This window comes from Apteryx mantelli, chromosome Z (assembly GCF_036417845.1).
Source record: "Apteryx mantelli isolate bAptMan1 chromosome Z, bAptMan1.hap1, whole genome shotgun sequence".
In the NCBI taxonomy this organism is placed as follows: Eukaryota; Metazoa; Chordata; class Aves; order Apterygiformes; family Apterygidae; genus Apteryx; species Apteryx mantelli.
Window position 1 is genome coordinate 58,430,093 of NC_090020.1, and position 21,415 is coordinate 58,451,507.

General features: G+C 51.0%; 1 protein-coding gene across 1 annotated transcript; it reads left to right on the forward strand.

Moving 5' to 3' along the window:
• Positions 1-420: 420 nt before the first annotated feature.
• CARTPT (CART prepropeptide) lies at positions 421-1,879 on the forward strand. The gene is made up of 3 exons (XM_067315894.1): positions 421-564; positions 667-750; positions 916-1,879. Exons 1-3 carry the CDS (start codon positions 421-423, stop codon positions 1,021-1,023), a joined length of 336 nt encoding a protein of 111 aa, XP_067171995.1. The 3' UTR covers positions 1,024-1,879.
• Positions 1,880-21,415: the final 19,536 nt, after the last annotated feature.

A 21,415-nucleotide genomic window follows, 5' to 3' on the forward strand; every position in this document is an offset into this window, starting at 1 on the left:
TCCCCTCTGCAAGGGGAAGATACAAGAACCTGCGTGCAGGCAGAACACTTTCTCCTTGTTCTTATTCTCAAAAAGGGCTACTTTTTGGCTTATCAAACGAAAACCGGCTTGTGCTGAATCTCACTTAAGAAAGTTGAACGGGGCAGCCCATTCTCGGGGAGCATTTCACCTGGGACGGCTGGTGTTTGGCAAGACTGAAGAAGCAGGCAGGGAGTCAACGCTGTTGGGGCGAGCCGGGCCTCCCTGTCGGGCGCCAGGAGCCCTCGCGGTGCCGGAGACGCCGGGCCGGGGCCGGAGCGGGGGCCGGGCAGTGGGGCCGGGCCGCGGCGGGGGCGCTGACGCAGGCGGCGGCGGCGGCGGCGGCGGCGGCGGCGGCGGGGCGCTATAAAGGGCGGCGCGGCGCGGCGGCGCTCCAGCACCATGGAGAGCTGCCGGCCGCTGGCGCTGTGCGCGCTGGCCGCCGCGCTGCTGCTGGGCGCCCGCGGGCAGGGGCTGCCCGAGCCGCCGCGCCGCGTCCGCGACCTGGGCCCCGCCGGCGGCGGCGCCTCCCACGAGAAGGAGCTGGTGGGGCCGGGGGCCGGGGGGGCCGGGGCGCCGGGGGGGCCGGGGCGGGCGGCCCCTGCGCGGGGTGCGCGCCCTGACGGGGTCTCGGGGGTCTCTCGGCAGATCGAGGAGCTGCAGGAAGTGCTGGAGAAGCTGAAGAGCAAGCGGATCCCTCACTACGAGAAGAAGTTCGGGCAGGTCCCCATGGTGAGTGCCCGCCCGGCCCGGCCCCTGTCCCGGTCCCTGTCCCGGCCCCGGTCCCGGCCCCGGTCCCGGCCCCGGTCCCGGCCCCGGCCCCGGCCTCGGCCCCGTCCCGTCCCGAGCTGCGGCGGGGCCGGGGCGCCCCGCTCACGGCCGTGTTGCTCCCGACAGTGCGACGCCGGGGAGCAGTGCGCCGTGAGGAAGGGGGCCCGCATCGGGAAGCTCTGCGACTGCCCCCGCGCCACTTCTTGCAACTCTTTCCTCCTCAAGTGCCTGTAGGCAACGCGGCCCGCGGCAGAGCGGCGGGCGCACAGGGACCACGGTTTTCCTCGCTTCGAAGTGCTGAGCCGGGGCGGTGGCGGCAGCTCCCTGCGGCTTGTTATTCCGAGAAAAGCAGTTAGAAGTCCTCGTGTTGCCAGTGTAACGCCATGTGTGACATCCGACATCCGCAGAGCTGTTGTCCTTCTTCCCCCTCTCCCCCCGCCCCGGCCCCGTTTGATTTTGTCCGTCCCAAACCCGAGCCCGCGCACTGCCGTGTGAAGGTGCCGGTACCGGAGGTGTGCCGGGAGAAGGCCCCGGCCAGGGGGCCGGGCCGGGCCGGGCCAGGAGCGGGGCGCTCCCCGGGCTCCGGCGTACCCCGGTCCCGGCCGGGCTGGCTCCTTCCCAGGCGGGGAACATCCCTCTGGTGCTGGCCGGAGGGCCCGGGGCGAGGCCGGATCCGGCCCTCGGAGGTTGGTGTGAGGGGGAGAAGCAGAGGAATGCATGGAAAGCACCCTGACCCCCTTTCTCCCCCCTGCATCTGGTAACACCTCCCTGCACACCATGGGGGGACCAGCCACCCCGCAGCCTTCAGGCCGAGAGTCCGACCGCGCTCACTGTGCGCTGGAGAAAGTCCGGCATGAGGTACTGGTAGCACTGGGGGAGCTGGTGCTAGCCTGGCTGGGGTGGGTGTTGCGGGGGTCGGCTGCTTTACCAGAGCCACCGCACAGAGAAAGTGGTCTGCATTCATTGCAAACTAATGAAGGATGTTCCAGTCGCCTAAAGTAAATTGCTCCCATTTCTATAATGAACTGATGTACATAGATACGTATGTTCTCCACAGGTACACCGTGTCTTTCAATGAAGTTATAACATGTTTTTATCCTTTGTTTGTCATTGTTAATAAAATCATTGTTCTGATGACAGTGCTCTGAAATAAGTTTTAATTCCATGCATAGGTATCGTAAGGTACCTCTTCAAGCAAAAGCAGAGACTGCTTGCTGTGGCTGCTGGGGGATCCGTGTGCTGTGGGCACCTTGTGGGCAGTGTCCTGGCTACTTTCCCTGGAAGCGCTCGTCGGGTCCCGAGTGGAGCCCAAAGCACAGGCTAGAGGGCGGCTCTGCACGCACCTGGCTAGTGGAGCCAGGGGAGAGGCTTAGAGCTGTTCCTAAATCAGTGCGAGTCCCTGCAGCACTATGCGCTTTAGCCAGGCTGCTGCCTTGGTCAGGGAAGGGCTGGCAGTGGGATTCACAGCCTCCGGCTCAGCCCCAAGGGCTGCCATGCTGCCCCAGGTGGGCTGACTGCCCCTCGGGGTGCCCACAGGGGCAGGAGGCCACAGTGACTTGCAGGGCTACCTCAGCCCCCGTGCATCCCCAGGGGGGGCAGGATTTGCCCCGGCTGCAGGGCCCAGCCCAGGGAACCAGCCTCCTGCAAACCATCCCCTGGTGGAACTGCTTTGCTTTTTACTCCTGTAGAAGAAGGACTGCTGAAGTACTTTCTTGGCTTTCCCCCGGTGACATTTCGTCCCTGCAGGTCTGTGCCAGAATCAGTTCTTATTTCTATGGGCACGGAGATAAGGGACTGCAAGGGCCCCAGTGTACTCACTGCCAAGCCAAGGGAGATTTGGGGAAAACATCTCTCCAGATAGGTTTGGCATCTGGTGCTCAAGAGAGCACAAGTTGGAGTGAGAAATCTGAAGACTTTTGAGAAAAAAAAAGACTTCTGCAAGGCAGTTTTACTCCTGAAGTGTAAGAGCACATGAAAGAGCCTGCATGAAGCAGGCACAGGAAAAATGACTGCAAAATAGACGTACCACAGAGAGGGATGTGGAGCCTGGGAAGGGCTCCTCAGGGGTGGGCAGGGGACAGCCAAAGTAGCAGGGAGATGGCTCAGTGTGACTTGAGCAGCTAACGGGTGTCGAGGTCTGGCATGAGGCAGCTAAGGCATACGGAGTCAGGAAGGTGACAGGAGCTGGGCTGCAAATGGTGGGACCAGAGTTTGGGGAGGAATTTACAGAAGAGAAAGGGCTAGGACATGGCAGGCAGGGACGGAGCTGCAGCATTTTCCAGGTGGGGGTGGAGGTCGGCTGCAGGCTGGGATTTGCCTGCTTGTGGGTGATGCTGCCCCGTGTCACTCTGCATGGGCAGGGTCAAAGGCATGTTTTAGCTTTGGTAAATTGGCAGCGGTGCTTCTGGATGGCTTTTTAGTATCATCCAGAGACACCATTTGCTCTTGATTTCTTGTGGAATACTGAAATAAATTTGTAGCAACATTTTTTTCCTACATTTGGGTGCTGGCTACTTTCAGGCAGGAAGTTGTCGGCTGGCTCCTCTGTGGCCCTGCTGTAGGAAGCCGCTGTGCCTGTGGCTCTGGGGGACTCAACTTGTTGACGGAGGTCCAGCCCCAGGTACCACATCCACCTCAGAGAACTGAGTCCAGTGTAGACCTTCTCAATGTGTAACATTTTAATGAAATCATGTTTACAGAAAATTGGGCTGAAATATGTGCTGGCAAGATACATTCAGCTTGTTTGTTAATCTTATTTTGCCTAATCATAGTGCTCAAAGTTACAAATGTGGTTTAAATAAAGATCAAATTTATATATCTAAAGCCCAGCTTCAAGAGACTGGGACTTCTGAATTGTCTGATTCACTTGCATGATGTTTTCATTATGACAGCCAATATTGACTGCTGTAACCCGAGAGCTCTCTTACCACTTAGGTTAAACTTATCCCACTTACATTATACTGCAGTGGCAAACATTTCTATTGTACGTAAGGAAGAAAGCATGCGAGCAAGGAAACCAGTGTTTTAACAGTCTGGATGCTCCAGCCCCGCCAATGCCCTGCCCCTGCCTGGCCACAGGTGCCCCCGACCCGGCCCCGAAGCCGACCCCGGCCCGTGGGCAACCGCCCCCCGGCGCTGCGGTGTCCTGGCAGCGCCCTCCGGTGCCGCGCTCCTGCTTGTGCTGGGCGCTGCCCTGCTGGTAGCTGATTAAATTGGACCTGGGGCGCTGGTATGAAAAATATTGGGGGTCTGAGAGCTGGGTGGCAATAAGCAGCTCTTCCCTTCTCCTTTTGCCTAAGGAAAGGATCAGGCAGTCTGTATCTGAATTCTGATCACTCTTAAAATGATCCAATTTTCTACAGCAGAAAACCAAGGTTTCTTTCCCTATCAGATACCACCTACCTCAGTTAAGCAGCCTCATGTTTCCCAAACATGGGCAAAATATTTCATTTTTGCCCAATTTACCAAAATGTGTGCTTTGACCAGTAATGTCCTCAGAGCTCTTCTTTGTTTTTGAAATAGAGTAGCAGGGGCAATACGTTGTGTGACACATTACCATGCAAAATATTAGTGCTGCTGGTGTTTACTCTCATCTTGTCTTTGCTTTCATGTTACTTATAATATTTTTGATATCACAAACATTTTATCCATCCGACAATTCATTGGAAAAATCAAATGCACAGTGGTCAGAAGAAAAAAAATCCTATCTGGAAAATATGAAACACACAAGGAAGACTTAAAATTTGTCAGCATTACATGCCATAGGGAATATCTGCATCTAAAGCCAAAAACAGTGGAAGGAAGCTGCTTGCGTGGGTCTTGGTACGTGATGGTCCAGGTATCTAGTTTACATCACTATGGATCCAGTGATATCATTTTCAGTGAGAAGGCTATGCTGTTACTAACACAATTACACAGATTGTGGTGTCAGATTGCCAGATGATTTAAACCACATTAATAATTCAAGCTGACATGTGCAGCTCCCTTGTACTGATAATCAGTGTGATAACAGCATCCCATCCAGCAGCCAAGTGGATAGTAACATCCTTCAGAAGAAAAGAAATTACAGAAATTGTTTGAAAGGCTTGACAGTAATGGTTTGATATCGTGGTATGCATGTACCTACCTTACCTACCTCCTTTCTACAAGTAATCCAGTAAATGCCAACTTCTAGATAGTTCAGTTTCATGCATGAACCCTACAGAGGTCTAACTATAGCAACTATGACCAGGAAAATGGAGGAACGGGGCATTTAATCTGAGCATCAGATTAAAAGTAGATAGACTTCTGACCACTGGATTCTAAGAATGCCCCCAAACATTGGCCATTTGGTTTTATGTATCCATCTTCTTACAAATGTGGTGTCAGAGGACAACGTGGCCTTGAAACAGGTTAATTCACATTTCCCCTAGCTAGAAGAAAAAGGTGGTTGAAGCAGCTAGTTTGGGGATGACAGCAGGGGTTCTCCTAGTCCTGAATTCATAGACTTCATTTCACATATTTGAATATCTAAAGGAACATTCGTTTGCTTGTGTTTCATGTTAATTTATGGCCTTGTTGCTGAAATTGCTAAGAAGAAAATAGGCATATATAACAGCTGCTTGAATCATCTAAATGACATATGGCTTGGATTATTTTCTGTGTTACCAGCTGGGCATGGCATTAGACTGCCGAGAAGTTAAAATAACTGACAGTGTTTCAGCCTCTGCAATTGCTCTCTGGCGCTGGTACCTGCACGGCCCCATTACGCGTCGGTACCTGTGCCTGCACCTAGGGCTGCTCGATGCCGCCTGCTCACTGTGCGGCACCCCGCTGGCCTGGGGTCGCTCGGCGCGGGGCCATTGCGCAGCAGCTTCGTCCTGCTCGCCGTCCTGGGCAGCCCTCCCCGGTCACATCCCATGTCGTGCTCGCCGCGAGCTGGAGCTGGGCAAGCCTGCTCCTCCGCAGTATTCACCCGTGCCTCGACTTGAAAATGTGCTGTGGAAAAAGGTTATGTGCTTCAGTAATGCGTGTTTTCTCTGTAACTTAACTCCCTGGTGTGGTTTTGTTTATTTGTCGCTGCTTCTTTGCCTTCATGCCTTTTTGATCATGCCTTAATGATGTTTCTTTCCTTTCCTTGTGTCCCGCTTGGCGGACACTGGCGCAGCCTTTCCATAGGGTGCCCTGCAGGTGAGCGTGGTCAAGCCTTCACGAATACATTACCCGGTTCTGAGTTTCTGTGTGCTTCCCTGTGTTTTTTTTTCCAAGTACACATCTTTGCAGCCAACAATTTAAACATGGAGAAATATCTTGATCCTGTGCAATGTTCTTTACCTGATCCTACCTTCCCACAGAAGTAATTTGTACTGAAAAGAAAGATAGGCATTTAAATAGACTGTTTAATCGGCTGGAAATGAAAGATTTCTCATTACGTTGATGCGACCACGAGTGTATGTGAAGGAGAGTTTCAGGAAGATGCCTAACAGGAAGGAAAGCCTCTATATACAGTTTCTCCAGTCACTACTTTGTTTATTACGGAGTTTTGTATGAATCACAAAGTGACCTCATTCACCAAAACTAAAGAAAGTAACACATATTTAGCTGTCCTACTCATGCAGAGTCATGGTCCAACGGAGTTTTAAGAAAATGATAACTGCTGTCATCGTAACGGCTGCACGCCCAAACTGTCTTGGCTGGGAGGAAGGGACGCCAACTCTCGCTGTCAAGCAGAGTTCGAAAGTGTTTCTGCACATGCAGGTTTTTTTATTGCTTTATGAGAAAAGAAGATGTATAAGAAGTTGCAATCTTGTATCATCAGCAGGGAGGAAGAATAAGCAGCTATATAAGACAGAATGGTAGGTCCCAGTGAGACTTGTGGAAAAATTCCCAGTGTGTTTAATGGTGCTCATATTTTATACATAGCGCGTATACAGCCTATCCATAAGCAAAGTAAAGAAACAGGTGAACTTTTTGATAGGTTTTGTTTCCAGTTTCTTCCCTATGCTCCTTTTTTCTACTGTTACCAAGTCCTGAGATGGCTACGATGTCATGCTTGTTGCAGAAATTCATCTTTAAACTAGTATGACTCATCTGGAGAGGAAATTCAGGTTGGCTTGACATGAAGTACAGAAAGTAACTCCCCTTTTAATTTTGTGCACTGGCAAGGAATGAAAGTCTTACTGGAAAAGACTGTTTTCAGGCAGGTTGTATATCATGTCCCATAAAATGATCCCCTCCTGGCTATAAATAACTGTGTATAGACACCTAGACACTGCAATAATGAGGCCACACCGTCACTTACACTGAATGTAGAATATATCTATTTCTGCTCCAAAATGTGTCTTGTCAGCTACTAGAAAAAAATCGACTCCCCTCATTAATACTATTAAAACAGAAAATGTAGACATAAGTTAGAGAACTGGATTTTGGTTTTGCTATGACATTTTAATAACAGGTTGATTTGAAGCCATCTGTTAATGTCCATAATTAACACGAACACCCCAGTCAAATTAATTGGTCTGGAGGGTGAATTTGGATTTCTCCTCCTCTGGGCTCCCCGGGTCCCAGCATCGCCCTGTACTCCTGGCAGGCCCCTTCTTTAGCTCCTGCCCTTCGGTTTCCAGGGCTGCCTCTGCCAGTGGGTCTAACTCAGGGCACTGCTCCCCGATGCTGCGGCCCCTCTTAGGTGCCCTTTGCTGGGGGCAAGCCAGCTTTCCTGCTTGGCACCATAGCAATTTTATGTTTATACCCTGTGTGCACACTCCAGTTTGGCATCAGGGAGGCTTTTGTTGGAGAAAAATGATTTTATTTCATCCAGTATTTGTCATGTTAGCTGCAGGATAATGGCTGTCTTGCTTATATGCAAAATCTCTATCCAGATTAGGTATATTTATTATAGTAATCAGTGCCTGCCAGTTATTTATAGTATCTCATCAGAGATTAGGGAGTGCATGAAATCCTACTTTTATTGGTGTCAGCAGTAACTTTTGGCTGATGCTGGTGGGTCTGGATTTCACTAAGATCATTTTGTGAGGACTAGTAAGGATCTGTACCCTCCTCGGAGAGGATGGAAAGCTGAGGCATGCATGGATTATTTGTGTTTTGCTCAGAAAGAAATAGAGGAAAAGAAATGGCTCCAGGCTGTGAGCCCCATTTTTGAACCATTAGATATACTGCCTCATTAGTTAAAAAAAAGACTTATTATTTTCTGCTTGTATAACAGCTATGGAAAGGAAATCCTAATATTTTTACATGCTGGTTATTTTTGCAGACTTCTCAGGTCTGTCCCCACCAGCACCAGGTGCTTGCACTGTGCCGCCACTGACACGTTTTCTTCGTTTTCGGATCCATTCTTTCCAGTCCCAACGCCATGAAGAAAGCTGTAAGTTTTCTTTAAAGTGCTCTTGAGAGCTGTTAGCGGGCATCAGCAGCTGCACCAATACCCCTCACAGGTGGGAAGCCAAGGCACCTGCTGCCCACTCCGGGCCAGCGGCTCCCCGGTGTCCCCGGCCCGGGTGGGCGGCCAAGCGCGCAGCCACGGCCCCCGTCGCTGTCGCCGTCCCGGTGCTGCGGGCACCGGCAGGCGCGGGGCTGGGCAGCCCTCCTGGGGCATGGCAGGCCCTGGCACCCACCTGCCCCGCGCTGCTCCCTGCAGAAAAGGGGAAGAACACGCAGACCTTATCTGTCTTCTCATCTCGTTTGATTCGCTGGCACACAAGACCTGTGTTGCGATTAATATGCCAAGCAAAGCTGGGTTATCTGAGACAATGTCTTGGAAACCTGGAAAAAAATATCAAGACTAAGGGATTTACAGTGCGATTTTTGCCAGGCGCTGTACAGTTTGAATCTCTTTGGAGTGGCTCGCTGTAGCTTGTTACACGCTGCGCTTCCTGCAAACACCTCGCCTTGCTTCTCGCCCTAATCCAGGCATCGCTGAGGCTGCAGGGGCCGTCTCCTGCTGCTCTCTGCTTACAGAAATACGCCACTGAAGGATAATGCCTCCGGCCCATGCAGAAAAGCTGAATGTAGGAGCAATTTTGCAGAGTCCCTTGTGACGAAATGTGGTTTTGGGGGTGTTGTGAGACTGGGTTTGGGGAACAGTGAGTGCTCCTGGGGCATCCTCAGGGCTCCCGGGTGCTAAGTGATTGCTGCTCACCCCTTCTAAGACGGCGGCATTTTGTGGGGAAGGAAATTATTTTCCTGCACATGCGTAAGGTTAGGAAAGCATGTCCTTCGAGTCTGTGAGGAGGAAAGGCAAGTGTATAAAATGCTGGATACCACATCCTACTGCTGCCAATAGCACTTTGTTCGTCATCCGCTTGCTTTAGTAAATGATCTCCTCCTTCATCCCCGTATGAATGTCGGACCATGAGGGATCCTTGCCGGTAGCACGGCAAGGTTTTGGGGAAGCGGAGACAGGATCTCAGCGCCACGGCAGGTGCTGCCAGCTGGGCACTGCAGCAAGCTGCCCGGCAGGGGCCGCGGAGGAGGCGGCCGGTGCCGATGCCGCTCCTGGTCCCTCGGCCTTTCCAGCGGCTGATGAACCCAGACCAGACCTCTGGGGCTGGGAGGAGACACGGTGGCGGAGGCCAAGCGCTGGCTACCGCTGTCCCTCCGCACCGCAGGGCGCTGTGATGCAGCTAAGGGTACCTCCTCCCTGGGGCGTCTTCAGCGCCGCGGCTATGCGTGGTGCGGGATTGAGGGCGCCCGGGCGCCCCAGGGCAGATCCGCTCCGCTGCCGCGAGGGGCGGCCGCCTGCCCAGCCGCCCCACGTGGAGGCGCCTGCTCCGCAGCGTGGTGACATCGGCATGAGCGGCACCCCACTCTCCCGGATTTATGCAGCAGGATTTTTTTTGAGGTCCGACTTTCTGGGCGGCCCTCCCGGATTTCCCCAAACTCCCCACATGGCCCGCGGTCGAGGCCTTCCCACGCATCGTCTGGCTCGTCCTTGTCCTCGGTCGAGCGATGACGGAGGAGAACGCGTGCCCGGCCTGAGGACCACCCCTCGGGCGGGGGCAGAAGCGCCACTTCCCCGCCCCGGCGTGGGTTTTGGGCACCAGCCCGGCCCCTCGCCCCGCAGGCCCAGTGCCCCGCACCCTGCACCAGCGCCCAGTGCTCCCGGCACTCCCGGCCCTGCTGCCGAGGGCTCCCGCCGCCGGCAGCTGCTTCCCAGCTGGGCTTGAGGCCGTGCTGCGGCGGGGGAGGGTGATGTAGCGCCGTGGGATGCTCTCGGTCAGAGATGCTTTTTCTGTGGGAAAGCGGTGATAAACATGGCACGCACGTCGCCTTGGGACGGGCGCATGACGCAGATATTTTGTGCTGTTAAGACAAATGATAAATGCCACAAATGATGTGGCTCCCCACAGCCCCATGCTGGGAGGCCTGGAAATCCCAAAGGTCTCTCTTTTTTTTGGCATCCCCCCACCGCTGCTTAGCAGCCTCCTCCGGAGAGGCAGCAGAGCCGTGGGCAGCCGGGGGGCCCCGGGAGAGGGCCCTGCCGGCTGGCTGTGCCCGGCTCCCGCTCTTCCCACGCCCAGCGCTCTCCTCTCGCACGTGAGCGTTCCTCTCCCTCCTCTCCCAGTCGCTCTCCGAGCAGCAGTGGCAGTTTGGGAGGAGGGCAGCCTGAACGGGAAGGACCGCAGACAGCAGCGTTCATTAGCCAGAAGCCTACGAGGCAGAAGCTGCTGGTGCTGGTGGGGAAGGCGGCCCTGAAGGGGGCTGGGGCCTGCAGGGTCCAGTGGAGGGGAGGGGAAACACACGGAGAACACAGCACATGGATGGGGCTGCGGGGGAGGAAAACGGAGGCGTCTGGCCTGAAGAATGAAAAGAAATCAGGCGGTCTGTGCACATGGCACAAGGGGAAGGCTCAGACCTGCGTGCAGGGGGACGGCTCTGCTGATGTGCATGTCCTTGCAGGCTTCAGGAGCTGTCACTTCTGAGCTTGCCAGGACACTCTGCCTTTTGAAGTCTCTCTTAACGTGTATGCTTTCCCGGCAATGGCCCTAAAGCCCTGGAGTCTGGTTATGCTAAACTTCAGTAGCTCTGTTAAACTCTGATTTTTTGCTCCAGAGACCCCAGAAGAGCTGGTCTTTCACTGACACCTGTGGATATAAGACAGAATTGCACACAGGCCCTCCGACTCTGGAGGCTGGGAATTTTAGCTCCCGAACCTCCTGGATCCGCGCGCCCTGGCTCTCAAAGTCTTTGGCCTGTGTATGACTCGGGTCTACACAGTGTTCACGATACTGCAGTGACAAAGGCACTGTGCCGTGTGTTACCCTGCAAGATTAATGCCTGTCTTTCTTCCAGTCTTCTCCGAGGGGAGAATCCTCTTTGCAATGTGATTTATGGATTTTGCTTTTTCCATGTGCACTCCCAGCGATGCATTTTGCAATAGCAAAAGCTGGGCAAAGCAGTGTGCCTTGCAGCTGGAGCAGAAAGGCATGGGGCATCTCTGCCCATGAGAAACTGCCTCTGGGGTACCGTTGTTTTTCCTGTTCAAGGGGACAGATGAAGGGCAATAGGGGACAGTAGTTGAGTTCCCACTCTACATTGATACTTTGGTTACAAGCACCGCCAAAATAGCTATAATAGTACTAAAACCCTGCCCTCAGCCTGCTCAGCCAAACGCAGGCTTACGGCTCAGCACAGGCTTCATCATGCACCTGTGCACAGCATATACTTTTAAACTTTTGTTTAGCTGGTAGTTGCAGCTGTGGGCAGTCCCTTGCCGGCATACAGGATTTCTAAGTAAGTTATTAGCTTGTTGAAATGAAACTGGTGTTGGTATGAAGACTTTAATGTGGAACTAGGACAGGGTGATCTGACACTAGGCTGATTTTCGTTGACAAATATAGATATTCTGATAAGGCCTATCATGCATTAACCATGTGCATGTTGAAGCTAATAGGAGTTAAAGTGTAGGAAGCATAACAGTACCCTGGGAAAGGCAGTAATTCCCCTGCTCAAGAAGAGAAAGAGAAGAATGACCTGTCACTGTCCTGGCTCTCCCACCAGCGAGGGCAACCCTGGCCATGGACTTGTTGCATTTGAATGAGCCAGTGAGTGAATGTGTTAATCACCAGCGCGAGGTGTCATCACTTACAGCTTATTGTGCTTTACTAGACTTGAACATAATATATGCCCATTAGCAAACATTTCTCATTTCCTTGCCTCTATCCTCTGCAGTCAACTTGATCCCATAAATCCACAGCTCTTGTGCAGTTGCTCTTGCCCCGATGCAAAGCTCTGCACTGAGATTAGCCCCAGCTGCAGCTGTACCCGGGAAGGAGGGAGGATGTAATTTGGGGAAGGTGAGAACACTCTGACCAGGTTAATTGCAAGAGTACCTTTCCCTACTTCCCATCACCTGGGGGCATATGTTTGTGTTGCATGCGAGGGATGTGAGTGCTTGTTGAAAGTCTGGTTTGTAAGCTCTTTACTGTGAAGTTTCTGAGCATGATGAGTGTTTGAGCAACCTGGTTATTATCCCTATGGCATCTGGTGTGGCTTCTGCTCCCTGGCTGGACAAGTGATTGTCTCCAAACCACTTTGGTAAGTGTGGAAGTGGCCTTTGTGGTCTTTTGGAAGTAAGTAGTGCCTGCTCTACAGCATTATTGGGGATATAGGAGAAAGAAAGCCACAGTCCTTTTGCCTCTGCTATGGGATTTTCCTGGGACCACTAGAGGTTAAACAAGGAGGTTTGTTCAGCAGTTGGGCCTTGTTGCCTTGCCAAGAGGGTGCTGGGCAGCCTCCTGGCTCCCTCCAAGGTGGGTGAGCTCAGACAGCCCGGCCTGGAGCTGGGAAAGCTTGGTGGAGGGAAAACCTCCTTGTGCGAGGGCTTTCCCTTTGCCTGCCATGGGCTGCTCTTAAGTAGCAGGAATAAGGCCTGGGGTGGAAGACCTCGAGCACACGCTTTGGAAAAAAACTTTTTTTTTTTAAACTTTCTTAAAGACTCTAAGATAGCTACAGACCTCTCTCTCTCTCTCTCTGGAACTCTGGAACTCTTCTTGATCAGCAGTGTTGGCAACCTTTTCCTGCATGCTGCTCAGCCACGTCTTCCTTTCATCCACCAGGACTTCATTTTGACAGAAATCCAATCTTTATTCCATAATTAAATGAAGGAGCAGCCTGAAACATGCTGTCTGCAAATGTTTGATTTAGCTCAGGCTTTTCCGTGTGAATGTTAGGCGAGCGAACGGCAAGGAACCTGTTCAAACACAACTCTGTTTAAAGTGCGGTTTTCCCACTCGCCTTGCTGCAGTCGCTCCCATCGCAATGCCAGCGACTGGCGGTGGCGGCGAGACCGGGGCCCCCGGCTCGCTCCCGGGGGCTGCTGTCTGGGCACGAACGCACGGCTTGAGCTTCCGCTTGGTCCCACGGATGCTTTGTGCTGGGGCCCGTGGCCTCGTCCGCCGGGGGCTTTCCCTGCCACTGTCGCAGAGTGCGCCTCTGCGTGCCGCTCTCGTGCCACGCGTGTCTTGCCCCCTGCGCCTGCAGGCACGGGCTCCCCCTGAGGAAGGGAGAAGCGGCCGGGCGCCCTGCCGAGGGCCCCCGTCCTCCGCACGGTGGCCGTCCCCCCCCCCCCCCCGGCCAGGTAACTACCCCAAAAACACAGGTATTTGAACCCCGCCTCAGCTGAAGTATTTTAAGGGCTGTAGGTCAGTATTAATACGGTTGTGCCAACACATTTAGCCTTGTAGTACTGAACATCCTTTTGGAAAAAAGGTTTGTTAGATGTGGTGTTTATTAATTCTTCTACTTATGTTTGGGAAATCCGTTCGTCCTTTGTCTGTCTGTTCTCCATATTCCTATTACGTGTTTGATAGAAAAATGGAAAGAGGGCAGCGGGCTTTTTGCTGAAACCCCGAGAGCCTTTGAAACACCCTGACCACCTGCAGCGTGTGGACCCCAGGGCTGCGTTGCAGCCAGCTGCGTGCGCGCGGGGAGAGCGGGTATGAGACATGGCAGCCCAAAAGTGCGTGCTGCAGAGAGGCGTCTGGGTGGTCAAAGGGAGAGGAAACGGCCTGAGCCTGCTCCACGTGCAGTGGGAAGGGGTGGTGTGTCCCTGTCACACAGCCACCCAGCAGCAGCCTGCATCCAAAAGAACATCTTCTGCTCTGTAACGTTATATCAAAAGAGGTTGCAATGTGTGGTTTGACTTCCTAAAGCCTTTCTTTATCAATACCGCCAAAAGCACACCCTCTATCAGCATTTGCTATAACGTCAGCACGTTGGAGATGAAATGCAGCCTTTCAGGAGGGAAGGTCAGTGATTCTGACCATGTACTTTGGTTTAGCTCAAAAACAGTAACGCTCTGCGTGGGGGAATGTTTCGGGAGGAATCTTGCCAAGTTCTGGTGAGTATTTTTGGCAGCAGATTTTTAACTGCAGTTTCTGGAGAGGGATAACTTTGTTTTCTTGTAATATTCTGTTACGATGAACAAAAATGGTTATGTGCCAGTGTTATATCAGGAACTCCCACTGAAGGGCAGCAGTAGCCTTCTCAGATAATTTTGCTGTTGCTATTTAAAAGAGCAGACCATAAATGAAGTGTTTAGAATAAAGCTATTCAAATGTTGCACTGCTCTTAGTCTTTCTCATTGCTATATAAATACATACTGTATTTACACTTTCATGCTTACCATGAAGCAACCTATTATCATAATGACAATAATCGCCCTGAATACGCTAAAAACAAAAACATTAGGCACAGTTAGAACAAACTGTGACACCTTTCTCCTAAAATGAGGGACCTATCCACGGTTTTACAAAGCTGTGGGTGTGGAGACCAGAATTACTCTGTCTTTTTCAGTACATCTGGTTTTATATATAAAACCTTTGTGTGTGGGTTTTGTAGTTCTAACACACTTTTTATGAGGGCATGGATCCTGCCAAACAGTTGTTTTAGAGTGACAAGAGTAATCTGTAACCAGAAGGAGAGCAAACACTGTATTAACACTGGTTGTTTCAGGTTTCAGAAGAGTGTGGATTATAGACATCTGACTACAGGGTTTGTACCTCATAAACGGCGTTTTCCTCAGCCCTTCATGTGGTCAGCAAGCACATGGAGCTGATGAAACTGGAACTTAGTATTTTTTGCTCTTGTGGTCTTTAGCTGTAGGTATTGAAAAAATCCTGTCTTTCCAACCCTTATTTATGGGAATTGCCCCTGTTCAATGGCCCCAAATCAAGGGCCAGTTTACTACCTCTGATTTTGCTGAAGAATTTTTGAGCAATACCTCCTGAGATCACTAGTGCCCTCACGCCACATATATTTTTTTTATTTGGCTTACACAATATTACACATCCAGCAGGTTAGCTCTTCACTGGGATACATCTGCTCAAATTGCGATATTGAGATATATTTACTCTCCAGCCACATGTCTTTTATATAATAGAGCTGCCAAGTTCAACAGTTCTGGAGCCTTATTTAGACTATATCATTGATGAGATTTCAGGTGTTTAAAAAAAAAAAATCTTGAATTTTATGTCTGACAAATATTAGCTCTGAAGTCAGACAACCAAAGAAGTCAAAGGGAGAAATAAAGCCTAGTTTATGTGGCCTCACACAAAAATAGCAGTTTGCAGGTGCTGAAAGATCCCTGAATAAGCAGCACCAGTCATTTTATAAGTAGTTAGTTTATGCATTAGAGGTGGTTGTTGCTGAAGCAATTGCTACAAGCAGCACCCAGGCCGACTGAATTCTAACCCTTCAGGAATCACTTCTTAAAATATAACTTAGTAATTGGCCCTCTATAAACCATTTTAAAAATGCCACTTTGATATTGTAGGTATGTAAATATATTTTCTCAAATAGTAATTGCAAACTGAATAATTGCTAGAAGCATATAAAATATCATCACCGATTCACAGCTGATACCTGCAACTCCATTTTGTCCTAATGTGTATTTCTGCTGTCCCTAACTTAAGTAACGAATAACACACACTTCTGGAGTTCCTAAAACTCCTTTGCAGGACCTCATATTTTGGGTATCCAGTCTTTTGAGCTTTTAAATCTTTGAAGCGTAAAGGAATGTAGTTGTAATGCTGATTTCCTATTAAGGCCTACACAGAAAAGAAACTGGATATTTTAAAGTGAGCTAATTTTTCCTCTTATCCAGGAGTTGACTGATGGCTTAAGAAAACCAAGCAAACATCATAATAAACCCCAATTACTTTAATCCACAAAGTGCTGTCATAGTTAATTGCTATGCAAGCTTCATGCAGCTGGAATATAATTACTGTTTTCTGACTTGAGCATCGTTGTGGGTAGCTCACTGAAACATCTGCTCTAGGCATTTGAATGGTCCAAAGGGCGCAGGAGATGGTAAGATGGTTTTTGGGAGCCGACCAAGGAGCAGCCTCTGAGAAGGGAGCAGAAATGGGGGGAGCCTGGCACAGCCCTTATATGCCACCTCTGCCCCGGCTCCTGGCTTGCTGCCTGTCATGTCAAAACCTTTGGAGAGGCCCTGAGTTATTACAGCTAAAAGATAGTATTTTTCTTCTTCAGCATCTAACAACTGCCAAACCCAGGCAACAAGACTTTTTTTTTTTGACACAAACTTAAAAAAAAAAAAAAAAAAAAAAAAGGCTATATATTGAGCCTGCCCACCAGGCCTGAAGCTTGTCTGGTGGCGGTGATGACGGGTGACCAGGGAGGAGCTGAGCCCCGCTGCCTTGGGCGCCGTGAGCTAATCTTACTGCCCCGCTGCTCCACGCCTGTGCCAACGGTGTGCCCCGGGCGCACCAAACTCTGCAGGTGTCTGAATGCGGTGTTTTGAACGTGGCCCTGCTTCTTGCTTTGATCTTCATCAAGACCTCTGCATGCCTTAAAAAGCCAACCAACCAAACAAAAAAAAAACCCAAACCAAAAAAAGCCATACTGACACTTCAGGGTACCCGCTGGCATGTCGGTGTGTTATTCAACTGAGTGTTTGCCCTGCGAAATATTAGTGGAGGGTGAAGGCATAAGCTGAGCACTTCTGAAAGGTTGCTGGTCACACCGTCTGTGCTGCGCCGCTGTGCGGTCGGCACCTTTGAGGTTCACCTGTGGCTTTAACTAAGCTTAAGGAACAGAAGATGCTAAAAAGGAGACCAGGGTGAACTGATGGGGTGATCGCTAGTGCTAAATTTTGCCTAACAAGTGCCAAAGATGCGTGTGAGGGTATGGATAAATGTTACTGTCACTTCCAAGGGGCGCCGGGCCTTTGCAGGAAAACCCGAGTTAAGTGTTCGGGACGCAGGGGTGGGAGCCCCTCGACACCGGTGTGAGGGGAGCCTGCTGTTCCCCGCTCTGTCCAGCGGCCTGACGGGTGCTGCTCGCCTCGGGGGCACCACTCGCGGCAGCGCCCGCGAAGCCTGGCCGCGGCTGAGCGGGAGCTGCAACGGGGGCTGCCTGCGCCCGGCCCCCGCTGGGCCCCCGGGAGCCGCCGTCGCTCAGTAAGCGTGTCTGTCTCCTCTTGGAGAGAGTGATGCTGCCAGGGACTGTTTTAAAGACTCGCGGCGGAAGCACCCGAAGGCGCTGCGGGAAGCTGACCCCCGTAGCGCTCATGGCCGGGGAGCGGGGCGCAGCTGGCGCCGGGAGCCCGCATCCCTCGTCCCTTCCGAGCGCAGCGCGGAAAGCGCTGATAGCCCGGGTGCTGTCTCTGAAACGGGCACCCGACCCTTTTGGTGAAGGGCTGAGCCGTTGATGACTTTAAGTGCAAAATAAGAGGCTTTTTCCTTATGTGTCTGGTAACACAACCGCCTCCTTAGGCCTCTTGTCCTGGAGCTGGCAGCCTGCTTGTTCCCGTGTGGAAGGTACGAGAAAGGCCGCCCTTTCTCCAGGGGGCTCAGGAGTTAAGTCCCTCGGTATTTTTTGAGTGAGTCTCCTCACTGAAGCATGCAAAGGCAGGACTGGGATCAGTACAGATGTAGAAAAAGCACAAGCTGCACTGAAAAAGAATCCCAGAGCTTGGAAGAGCTCTGTTTTTGAGGCCGCAGCCGCATCTCCTCAGCCTGGCCGCCTCGCGGGGCGGCCCCGTCCCCAGAGAAATGCAGTATTTCCTGGGTTTGACTGAGCTGGAAGCAGCACAAAGCGCAGCGTTTTGTGCTCTGCCTGTTTTGCTGCTTCTGGTTTGAGCCCAGGATGGGAAGTGCAGCTATAGATGAAAATAGCTGACATTTAAAATCAAGCCGCCTCGACGTCCGCAGTCATTAGAGCTCGTGGGTGAAAATGCGGGTTTGGGTGAGGGAAGAGCTATTTCCTCTCATCGCACGGAGCAGTTCGCCTGAGCAACCCCCCCCGCAGGAGGCGGGGGCTGCGGGAGGGACAGCCAGGGACAACCCCATCTAATTTTGGAGTCAGCCCTGCTTTGAGCAGAGGGTTGGACTAGACGCCTCTAGGCTTTTCTTCCAATCTAAATTATTCTATGGGGTCTCTGGACTCACAGTGATAATCTTAGTTTGCAGAGAAGAAAATAAGTCATCCAGATATTACAGGATATGGGAAAAAATATTTGATCGGACTCTTCTCAAGTAAAGGCTTACGGGAAGTCTGTTTTGTCTCTAGCATACCCTATCCCTAAATATGCTAAAATGTACTTTCCTCTTATGTCAAACTCTCCTAAATAGAGTGGTATGTATATTTATGAGGTATTGCTACAGGTGACTTCTGATATATTTGGTGGTGCACAACATAGCATGAGATACTGCAATTATCTGTCCTAAATAAATATGAGAGCTCTGAGATACTATTTGTCAATGAATATACTAATTTTTGATAATACTGATTTTTATATAAAGACAAACATCCTTAATAAACCAAGCGGGAAGCAAAGAAACTGTGTGTCCAATATTGGCACCTGTGGGCAGATCTCTCTCTGCGGCACTCCTGTGCCACTTACCACAAGCACCAGAGGTGTTTCCTGTAGTTTGTGTCTGACAGAGTGGAGGGACAGTCCCGTCACAATGGGGCTGTTGGTGGCCCTGCACTGACTCGTGCCACCATGACCCACGAGGGTCCTTTATTGTTTGGATTTCATTATATATACCAAATGAAGCTGTCATCACTGTGCACCCTTTTCTGCATGTAACTTGGTGATCTTGCATAAATATGCATGTGTTGCAGCCTCGAGGGCTGGGAAACAACTTTCATTTTCCCTTTGGGCTATGGTAAATCCACAGGGCCATGGTCTGAGGTGGTTGCTCCCTCCGTGCTCGGGGCGCCTGGCATGCCGGCTCTGAGCATGATGAGCAGGAGGTGGGTGAGGTGGGCGAGAAGCGGTGCAGGAGGAGCTGTCTGCAGCGGTGGTTCCCGTGATGCTTGGGCCCGTCTGAGCAGCCGTGCTGGCCTCCCTGCCAGCGTTGGCCCCCCGCTAGCCTCCTCCAGGGACGTCCCTTTTGGGCAGGAGGCTGTGAACGTTATCTCGGGGTGGGCAAGCGGTGAGGCTGGCGAGTGCCGCTTTCGCTGTGTGACAACCTGACCCCTTGTTTGCATTGCTGCCTGTGCCCAGCAAGCAATAAAGTGCTAAGTGCATCAACTTAAAATCTAACTTCAACATTTAATTAACATCTCCAAAGTTTCCTGGATCTTCACAAGACTCTTTCTTTCTGTTGAGCACCAGCCAGTATTATTGTTGGACCAGTGCCAGGGTTCTTGGCTTTAAAGTTTGTAAGTTTGAACCACATTAGCTTTCCTCAAGCTGTATGTCTGGATTGCTGATAACAAATACCCCATTCATTTAAGAGATGGAAATAGTAGGCTTTTGGAGAACTCCTCAAATTGTTTTCTATGCAAGTATTTGTCCATGCACATACCCTGCAGCCAATCTGCTGGAAACTCAAATCCGAGAAACATGCCAAGATTTCAAATCAGTGCTCATAAGCATCAGATCCTCTGATTAGCAGAGATTTTTAAATAATACATCTGTGACTGGCTGCTGGGAAAGGTGGCTTGCAGCTACAGCAAGTGTGGTAAACTTGGGAACAAGCTGAAAAGAGAACGATGCTGTGAAAATAAGTACAATAACGGGCACCAAGAAATCTAGCAAAGAGAAGGCTGGGTCTAAACAGTGAGACCTGAGAAAGGGGTGGGGTGAATCCACCAGGAGACCTCCCTGGTGACCCAGCATTAGGGTCTGGACAGAAAAGGCCAGATGGCAGAGTCCCAGAAGGAGTGCTTGGAGGGGCTGGCCAGCTGGTATAAGGATGTGTCTGACATAAGGCAAGCCAGAGTCTTGCACTCCTGGTTGGCAGAGTGAAAAATGCTGGGGAGATAACATGCTTGCTCAGAAATCCTTGCTTCAGGAACACTACATAAGGGAAAAGTCACAAGTATTTTGTATTGCCATATGGAATATCTCATCTGATAAGAAAAATATGGTTTCCTTGCCTCCTGTGATTTCTTTAGGGGGAAAATATATGTTAGAAGCATGATTTGGAAAAGACAAATGCCTGGAAGAACAAAGAGAAAATCCAGATACTTTGTGAAATTTTAATTTATTATAAAAAGGTTCCTCTAGTTCCAATTCCTCTTTTTATTTTTTCATTTTTTATTTTATTAAGTACAAATAAGGAGGTTTTGGCAAAACAGTCACTTCTGGTCAGCTGGTGTTAAAGGTACTAGGAATCTCTTTCCCGATTCCTTTGTTTCTTGTTTTCTCTTATCTATCTTAATCATTATGGCAAAGACTGTTAAATTATGCTCTAATGTAGTTGAAAAAAACCCACATATTTCTTTTTAGGGTATTTCAGAAAATATAGCCATGGACCACCAGAGTCCACAGTCTGGTCTGCTCCTCTCGCTCCTCAGCTTCCTAAACCCAGGGATTTAAGCCAGGTATATCCAGACACTGCAGCTGGAGCAACCCGCGCGTGCAGTGTCGTGTGGCCTTGTCCGCTCCCGTTCCCTCAGCTCGCTGCTTGTTGTATCCTCATCTCAGAGCGCAGCAGGGAAGTGGCCTGCATTGCAAACGTGTGTGCAGTAGAGGAGTGGAGGTGAGGAGAGGGCCGTGGCAGCGGCTGCCGTGGCCAGACCGGAGCGGCGAGCTGCAGCCGTACTGGGCGCTCCGTCTTTCCTGCCGGCGGTCTCCTCGCCTCGCCGCGCTGCTCAGTGACGGGCGCTGCAGACGTGGGGACCTCGGGCTGGCTGCTTCCTCCAGCGGTTCGTTCCTGCTGCGCCCAGTGACTTGGTGAGGCAGGCACGAGCAGTCAGTTCGGACAGCCCAGCGTAACGTCTGTTCCCTAAAACAAAGCTTGTGGCTTTACATCTTTTCTTGACCAGGAAAACTTTTCTAAGGTTAGTACTTTTCTACCACATCCTTGTCAGATGTCTGTTACAGCCTCGCTCAGAATGTGTCATTAAAAAAAACCCTTTCTTAAATGAGAACATGTCTTACAAAAGCAGCCAACACTTTGGCTAGCAACATCTGCACCTGGGTGAAATGTTTTACCTACATCAACAGAGGGCAGGATTCCCACGGAAATCACCGTAACTGCTAATTTAAATGGGGCTAGGGCAAATTATAGCTGCTCTGAGCCTTCGGGCCGTAAAGAAAAAGGCATCTGCTGCTGTTCCCCCTCTCTGTTTCCAGGCATTTTTGGGTGTGCATTCTCAGTCTTTTGCAAGGGGATTTGTGCGAGTGTTAGCATAAATGGCCGTTATCTGG